Below are 9,386 nucleotides of genomic sequence, written 5' to 3'. Positions count from 1 at the left end.
ATTTGCTTCTCTGAATAAAGCACTTCTTGACACAGTAACGTCCATAATATCCCCATCCCATCCCCAACCCTCCCACCCAACCAGAAAAAAATACAGGACTTAGACTGAAGCCATTCTTTTTCTTAAGGCTATACAAACACAAAAATAATACATTGCAAGAACCCTTCTCCAGGTGGTAATTTCTTCTGCCCCTTTTTGTGAGTACTTCAGCAAATCTTGAGGTCTGAGTTACTTGTCTCATTAGGACAACAAAGCAAACAAACAAACAAACAAAAAAGGTCAATGATTCCAACAATAAAATCAGAAATTACAATCACAGGTACAAATTTCCCAGGTCAATAATTTCATTTCTCCTAAAATCACCGTCTTCTAAAACTAATGAGAGGAGCAGGTTCCAGAGGAATTGTCAATATTCAAAGTAAATATTAGAATTTTTGGAAATCATTCTTCTACCACCACAGTCTGACTAGAATGAAAGTTTCATGTTCTGGCAAGTTCAGGGTATTATTAAGTGGTGGGTTTCTGGGTCCAGACAACACCTTGGGCTCCACCCCAGGGTGCCTGCATTTAGAGAGGAAAGACCAAGAAGCCAGAAAAGGTTGAATATTTCCATCCACCCATGAGGTTACCCCTTTCCAATTTGAGGTGCACTTTGTCTTCTCTTTCCATGTGCAGCAAAACACCATTGCTAGCAGCTTCTCTGGTAACATCCTGGTCTCCTGCAAATGCTGAAATCACTGGGTAGCCATTTTGCATTAAACTTACCTAAAAAAAGCAAAGTGACAGAGCTGAGTTGCCTATTGAGATGAGGGTAGGCTCTATATTGTCCTATTCTGTGGTATCCTTACCAGCCCACCTGCTTGATTAGTCTCATTCACTTCAGGGGCAAATTAGATGGAAGGAGATATTCACAGACTTACAAATGTTTCTCCTTCCCAGAATTAAGTATACCCAGAATTAAAAAGAAAAAACAACCTTTGCTAAAAAGGGAGGGGACAAGAGAATAATCAAATGCCACCCACCTGGATAGTTTGTCTGTTATAGACTTTGACCACATGGAAACTGAAACTATAAATCCCTTTTCTTGGTGCTACAAATATGCTGGAAGCAAGATCGAAATGGTTGCCAATATTTACTAATACCTGGAGAGGAGAAAAGAACAAAGCACCAAAACCAAATCAGGCCCCACCTATACCCAGCCCCCACCCACTTTTCCATTAGCTATAGAACAGCAGGCTACCAGGAATCACCATTCTATACTGTCGAGAAAGGAGACGGTAGAGGAGTTAAAATATCCTGCTGGTAAAGAAGCTGACTTCAAGGATGTGGAGATAAGGTCACAGTTATTGAGAGTATTTATGTAATGCTAGAGAAGCAATATGTGACTCTGACCAAAAAGAACTAGACCATATTTCCGGTAAAAGGGAATGCAAAGCAGTGAATGAAGAACTAGAGAAAAGGAAAAAAAAACACACTGGTTAGGATAAACAATTTTATGCTATTGCGAGTGGATTACAGCTTAAAGGAATTCTCTAACAAAACAGGGCTTCATTCTGTGAGTGGGTTGGAAGAAGGATGGTGCAAAGGGGACCTTGTTGAGACCAAAGAGAGTTGAATAAATAAAGTGGAATATATATATATATATATACACATGTATGTATATATACATACACACACATATACACACACATACATACATATATATACACATATGTATGTATATATACATACACACACATATATACACATACATACATACATACATACATACATACATACATACATACATACATACATATATATATATATATATATATATATATTTTCCCCAGCAAGGGACATTCTCCCACCAAGATGCTTGTCAAGGGTTCAAGGGTAGGGGAATACTGCAGCACCAAAGATATGATAATAATGATAATAGCAATGTCCTTGTGAGCAACTGTATCATTCAAGATCAAGTGAATTCACAGCAATTACTTTCTTTGAGAAAACTGTAAAGGAGATGTATAGTCATATTATTTTTGAAATGCTCCCAATATTTAGAATCTGCATCAAAAAGGGTGTCTTGTGGAATTCCTTGTCTCAAGCCCTTCTTCAGATTTAAATAAAATAGCTTTGAAATAAAGTAACAAGTCTGCATTTTCTGTTTTTAAAAAAATTATATTTAAATCTTAGAATTTTTTTAAAAAACCACGTTCAAATGGAATGCCATCTGACATAATTTTCACCTTTTTTGATCAGTTCAGTTCAGTTCAGAAGTGATTTTTTCGCTTATGATAGAAAAAGCACATCTCAAATCAAGGTGAAATGCAGCCAATACCATTTGTGTCAATGTCTTATCGAAGCAAAGTCTGCATCAGAATTCATCCACCTTCTGCTCACTCAAAGCCACTTCACTTCCTAACCAGGTGCTCAACGGGTTCCAGCACAAACACTGGGGGTTTTATTGTTAAGAGCTTTTCAGAGAATGAGTATTCGCAGCCCTCAGTGGAAAGGATACTTTGAGAGACAGGAAAAGGGAGAGAAAGAAGGAAGGAGGGGGAGGGAGAGAACTCAAGACCTTACCCCCATCCTACTACATATTTCAAGAGACTAATCAGAATGTATTTAACTTGACTTGTGGAAGCAGATGAGTGGGGCTAAAAGTGGGGACGAGAGGGTGTGCTTAAGATGAGGAATTAAAAACCAGAATAACAAAAACAAACAAGCATAAGGCTGCGGTTTCCATTATCAAGCTTCAAGGATATATATTAACTTATATTTCCGAAATGCAGATTAAACAAACAAAAGAAATGTCCTTAAAGGGGTTGGTATTAAATGAAGTTACACGTCTTTAAAAAAAAAAAAAGACAATGTAGTGGCGTAGGGGAGTGGGAAGAATGTCCCTGTGCTGTAAAGATAGTGCCAGAAAGTCCGTTAAAGCTGATTCTTTGTCTAAGAGTATTTAACAAAGCGTTGGGATAAATGAGAGCACAACTTATGAACCTGTCTACTGTTTGTAACAAATTGCTATTTCGTATTGATTTAGAGCAAAGACGAAACTTCATGAAAAGTTCTCTTTCATCTGGCAAATCACTGAACAGAAATCAAGAAGTGAAGCAGGAAACAGCATAAATTCTGCAGACTGTACCTTATGTTTGGATCCTAGAGTTTTGAATTGTCAGCAAGTTACTTAAATCATTTTAAGACTGTACTTCCTTTTCAGAAACCAGAAACTCTAGGATAAAATTCAGGGCAATCCAGATCCACCTCCTCTCTTCTCTTATGTATTTATTGTTCATAAAAATCCAACAACAAAAGATACCCATGGATAAAATTATAATAAGAGCTAGATATTTTTCCGAAAGGAGAGTGGATGGTTTGGGGGGACTTAACCTTAGGAAAAGTTGGTAGTGTTTCAAAGCAGGCTAATTTCACAAGAATCCTCTCTTAGCTACCAGCTCTTAGCTATACCGAAGCAAAAACATCCAGGCACCACAACCACCATCCTCCCCAACGCACACATACAATAGGTTTTTGATTAAAAAAAAAAAAAACAAACAAACAGCTTCTTAGGGAACTGAATAAAATAAGTTTTACGGTTGTCTTCGCTTTCCTATTAGACTAGTTTACTTAGGGAAAGGAGTGCAGAGGTATAGTGTAGAACCAGAGGAGGGAAAGCTATGGGGGGCGGGGGGGGGGGGTGGGAAGGGGAAGAAGAGAGACAGAGAGTGAGAGGTGAGAGAGAGCCAGGGAGAGAGGGAGGGGGGGAGAGAGAGAGAGAAAGAGAGAGAGAGAGAGAGAGAGAGAGAGAGAGAGAGAGAGAGAGAGAGAGAGAGAGAGAGAGAGAGAGAGAGCCCAAAGTGCCAAAGTGACAGATCGAAGCAAAGCATCCTGTCACATAAAACTGTCTTCGGACCTTCCTTCCCCTCGGCCCCACCCCACATCCTTATCCTCGAGGACCAACAGGAGGGTAGTCTGGCTGGCTGGGCTGACCTGGTCGAAATAGATGGTCATGGTGCGGTTGCTCATTTCGGATGGTTCATGGTTGGTGCTCCGAATCGCGGAAAAAGCCACCTTCGCACTACCTGAGCGCACAGAGATCCCCAGGGAGGAAGTGACTGCGCCGTCCGCTGACGGACTGGAATCGCACACCACCAAGCACTTGCCCTCTAGGACTATGGGCTCGGTGTCGTTCTGTGCCCGCACCGGGCAGCCTGCAGGCAGCAGCAGCAGAAGCAGGGCCAGCGCCGCCACCAGGCAGTAGCAGCAGCCCGCCGGCTCCCGCAGCGCCCCCCGCCGCCTCAGCCTCGGCATAGTCAGCAGTGGCCAGTAGCAGCCCAGGCGAGGCGCCGGCATCAGGGCGCCAAGAGGGGGAAGGAAGGCAGGGAGAGGGGAGGGGAGGGGATGAGGAAGAAATGGAGGGAGAGGAGAGGGCGGGTGGGGGAAGGTGAGGAGGGGTGGGGGCTGTGTTGCTCCACTTGATGCTTCTCTCCCCCTTTCTTTTTCCGAGAAGCTTCTACAGTGGCTGGGGTGGGAACAGCTAAGGAATGGAACGGGGGAGGGGAAGGGAGGGGAGGGGGTGAGCTTCTCTTCTCTCCTCCTCCCCTCTTTTCCGACCGTCTAGGCAAAGGAGAGTCCTCAGAAAGTAGTCAGAATCCAACCTGTCAACGACAAAGAAGGGAACAAAACCTATAGATACAGATAACAAGAGATAAAAGAAGAGGGGAAGGTGAGGGAGCCTTCCCCAGCCTTCCCTCCCAAGAGACACAATCTTTGCTCCCATACACTGAACACCCATATCTGGTCCCAGAGATTCTGAGAAACATCCAGATAAAACAGAAAATGTATCATTGACTGCTTCCCAGTGTAAACGAAAGAGTGTTCAGGGTCCCCCTCCCCTTTATCTTTCTGTCACTTCGGCTAATCAAAGCTAACCTGCAAGGATAGCCTCTTCTCTGGCCCTTTGCACCCTATGAAATTTCTATTTTCCAGGAAGAGGAGAGGGAGTCTCCAGAGGAAGGTTGAAATAACCCCTACATTTTCTAAGATTTCTATTTCAATACAACGGTGTCTTGAAATCGACACCACGGAACCCATTCCCTTGTCCTTTCCTCTTACCTACTTATACCAGGTTTTTTGTTGTTGTTGTTTTGTTTGGTTTAATCAGAGCAGACCTTTAGCAAATCTTTTATCTTTTTTTCCCTCCAAAGCATGGGTCTCAGGCGCTTGTTAGAATGAATATGATGAAAAAGAAAAGGGGGAAACCACCAAATTCAAAAAGTCTCACCTCGTACTACTCCATTAAAATTAAAAAAGTGATTTAAGAATGTCTTCACTGCCGTTAGCAACTCCCTTTCAAGGTCTCGGTGTTTCTTCCCCCAAGAAAAGCGCAAGCGGAACACAGCCACTGACCTCTCTTTCCAAGCGTTTCTGAGCTTGTGTTTCAAACCTTCAAGCTCCCTCTTTCTTATTCTTTCTCACCCTCTCTGGAATTCTGGAGAACCCTTCCCCCGTTACTGATAACTTATGCTTCGATTTGCACTTTTAACCTGTTTCTTGGCTCACTTTAGCTTCAGGGTTTGTATGTGGATCCATTTTTAACCTAGGCAGTCATTTTAATACATTGTTGAGGAATGAAAAGCGAAGAATTTCTCCTCTCCGCTAAGTCCGCCCAGCAACTCTTCCAGTATTCTTTCTAAGAAACAGAAGTTGCTTCTCAATTGTTGCCCTTTCACTTGAGTTCCCATAAAAATGATCTCAATTATTTCTCCAGGTTCTAAAAGCTGGGAGTGTTTTCCCGCGGTGGTTCTCATTATATATAAATAAATAAATTCACGAAATAGGCAAAACGATCCAGAAAAGGGAGGAAAGAGGAAGGGGTGCAAGGGGTGCATCTTGGTGTATTGTTACCTGGTAAATCCATGTTAGGAGAAAACTGCTGGCTATGTAGCTGTCCGTAAACTTGTATTGCTTAGAGAAAATGAGCCGAGATGGTGCTGGCAGAAGAAGAGGAAACCAGAGTCATCTCATTCTCTCCCGCCCATTACCAATAACCTACCCTTCTCCCCCTCCCTTCCCCTTTTACACACATATACACGCACTCTCATGGACTCAAACATACTGTACACACGTACATACGCTATACACTACACAAAGGGGCTACTTCTTATCCAGCCGACCTCTGGTCCTTATCCAACTAAACCCAGGCTCCCCATAACATGCCCAGGTAGCACATATCCTCCGGAGCCCCCTCTTCAGTTTTCTCCAGGGGCCAGTCCCTCCAGTTTCCTGACTGCATTGAGAACAGCTGGCAAACGCCCTGCAGTAGCAGCATCAGCATAGACTCTGATGGTAGCCACCGCCTCCACCTCCCACCTTCCAGCCCAGCCCCTCCCGGAACCCCCAGGGTCCGACTCTCACCCAAATACTCGGATCAAAATCCTCTCAGAAGATGCTCTATTTTTAAAGTCGTCCCCAAGAAAGGCACAAGTAGATTCAGTTCTCTCATTCCTTTTCGATTCCTTCTTTTGGTTTTCAAATCCCTTCCAAGTTTTAACCCTGAATTGCAGGACAACTTTCATAATAAAGATATTGTCTTTTTTTTTTTTTTTCAGAAAAGAGAAGTCGAGGAGAATTAAGAGGAAGGGGAGGCAGGGAAGAAAAAGGCACAGGATTTTGCTGGCTTAAGCAAAATGTTTGGGAATCCCGAGCCTGGGAAATGTCAGATCTTGGCAAGGTTTAGAAAGGCGCAACCCGCCTGGGTTCATGTGTCTGCTGCTCCGAACCTCCGGACTCATTGCGCGCGCTGGCAGTCTCCGCTTATTTATTAAAAAGCCTGTTCAGAGCCCTCTCAATCTGGGGACCCACACCAAGCTTCTGCGGCTGCATCTGGAGGCGCAACGCCACACTCTAAAAATGGACGTGGGGCGCCACCTAGAGGTTCTGTTCCGTATCCTGACTTCCATCATCTAAGCAAGGGGAGCACTAATAAAGAATAGAAAAGGTATGGAATAGAAAGGGGAAAGGGGTCCAGAGAATAGGGATGGGATTTGCTAGTTTAATTATTTAACGAGGAAAAGACACTTGGACATTTTTCAGGAAGACAAAAAACTACATCCTTAATTATTCTCCCCTCTCCAACACCCACCCACTCCCAGTTCAGGAACTTTTATTTTTGGAGTTCCTTACACCTTTCCAAGGCTAATGCTGCCAAGATGATATCTATATTACAATTAAGGTTATCATCAGTTATTATTGCCTGAGAAACGTTTACACAGCTCAGTAGGCTGGAGGTTGTGCCAGCTCAAAGCTGATCAAAGGAGAGATTTAAATATGAACTCTTTAAAAAGCTCATTTAAGAGAAGCTTGTTTGGCTTGTATTTTAGACTGCTTTGATAAGACACTATTTAGAAATTAATCTACTCTCCTGGAATATGAAGACAAGCCATATTCATAAGGGTATAATCTCTGTGTTTGTTTCCTTAATTTCACATGTGAGCAATCATGTTCCCAGTAGTTCCAAGTAATGTGATGGACCACCTCATTGCTGTTTTAAGTAGAAAATTTGAGGGTCTCTTTCTATTTAGCCAGAAGATGAGTAGCCTTCTACGACTTGCTGTCATACTCAGATCACACAATTGGTACGTTGGCAGCTAGTGAGCTGTTAGGCTCTTCCTGAAGCCCTTGTGCAATAGTTGGAATTACATAAGATGCACAGTATAGACAATCATCAGGTCAGCCCTCTGTGCCATGCTGTGGCATCCCCATCCAGGAGCCCTTAAGTAAACATTCACTTCAAATCAGTTCCATTACGATTGACCTGTAAGAAGGATTGCTGGCAGTTGGAAGCTGCTGTACCTGTTAAGTAGTAAGTTGAAATAGGATGATTATTATAAAAGGAACAGGAAATTACTTCTGAGAGTATAACTTGTAAACACACATATGAGGTCGAGCATTTCACCAGTATTTCAAAATACCAAATTCACCAGAGGTTAAATACATGAATTCAATATTGTTTACTCTACTTCAAGGATCTGTAATTTTCTTGAGATGGTAATCGATCCCACATTTTTTACTTTGATAGTGGAAAACCTGGATTTCTGGTTTCTTCGTTATGGGGAACCACTCCCCCCTTGGGGAAACACTCTTCATTGATTCAGATCAGATTAGTAACTAGTCTACAAGGATGTCTTAGAGACTGGGGACCTGAGACTTAAGTAATTTGCCCACAGTCAATATGTATTTCTAAGTTTTAAGGTGAACCTGGATCTTCCTGAACACAAGTCTAGCTCTTTATCCAAATGCACTCATCTTTTTTTTTCACTATGCCTGTCATAAATATTGATTGTTACAAAAAAGATTCCTGCAAATCCATTTTAAATTGCCAGAGACTGGTTCCTGCTTGTGGTGAAATTTAAAATAAGGGCAAAGGGACCAATTGCTGTTTTTCTTTTCTTTTCATGGTTACTTTAACTTAGAAATTTCAGTTAATATTTTTGATGATCTTTTACTGACAAAATGACACTTTTACTAATAAGATATGGTGATCAAAATATGCAAAAATGTATGACAGGGACACTGGGAACATGATGAAAATTTAAAGCACACAGATTGATACTAAATTTGATTAATTTGGAAAAGCTATTTAGGAAGAAATACCTTACCTAGTCATTTAACCTTCAAAAACACCTCCATCAAACTCCTTTAAAAAATGCTATGCTATAAATGCTTATGTTTGTTAATGTAAAAGTATATACTCATGGAAGAAATTAATATCATCACCTTTGTTAAATAACCCTTTTCTAAGTGACATTGAAAGCTTTTTCATTATGTAAGAAATAACCTAAATCTATGTCTACTACTGAATTATGGAGTGAGAACAATACATATTCTTAAATAATAAAACAAACAAACAAATAAACAAAGCTGATAGGTTTAATTTTAGGCCTGCACTTTTTTTTAGAGAAGTTATTTCTTCAGAAGGATAAGAAGTAATTAATTAAGGAATACAGAGCTCCATTTATTCTCCCATTTACAAAGAAAAGATAAATTAGATGAATGATTATACATTTAGCTTGGATGTATAAATTTTGGCATGTATGTTAAAGTTTGTGTTAGCTTATATAGTGATATTTTGATTAATAAAACTCTTTTAATTTCATTTATATGGCAATTCAGACAATGATTGAACCATGTCATGTTCTACCTTGCCTTATGCTAATCTGTTGTTATTATAAAAAGAAGCATTTAAAAGAGTAGCACCAAATGTGGTAAATTTCCAGTTCAAACCCTGAAACTTGAAGCATTTACATCTTGATCAAATAGAAGTCAACAAGAATTCATTAAGCACCTTTTGTGCGCCAGGCCTTCTGCAAAGCCCTAGACATATAATGAGGAAAAAAAAA

At 41.1% G+C, this 9,386-nt stretch overlaps 1 protein-coding gene across 1 annotated transcript; it reads right to left on the bottom strand.

The window, feature by feature from the left end:
• Positions 1 to 567: 567 nt before the first annotated feature.
• CBLN2 (cerebellin 2 precursor) lies at positions 568 to 4,338 on the bottom strand. Its single transcript, XM_036736134.1, has 3 exons — positions 3,976 to 4,338; positions 1,023 to 1,142; positions 568 to 765 (listed from the first exon to the last, which is right to left on the bottom strand). The coding sequence occupies exons 1-3, from the start codon at positions 4,336 to 4,338 to the stop codon at positions 568 to 570; spliced, it is 681 nt and encodes a 226-aa protein (XP_036592029.1).
• Between the last annotated feature and the right edge of the window lie 5,048 nt (positions 4,339 to 9,386).

Source organism: Trichosurus vulpecula, chromosome 1 (assembly GCF_011100635.1).
Source record: "Trichosurus vulpecula isolate mTriVul1 chromosome 1, mTriVul1.pri, whole genome shotgun sequence".
In the NCBI taxonomy this organism is placed as follows: Eukaryota; Metazoa; Chordata; class Mammalia; order Diprotodontia; family Phalangeridae; genus Trichosurus; species Trichosurus vulpecula.
Note: the sequence above shows the minus strand (reverse complement) of the source record. Positions and strands in the feature narration are given on the sequence as shown.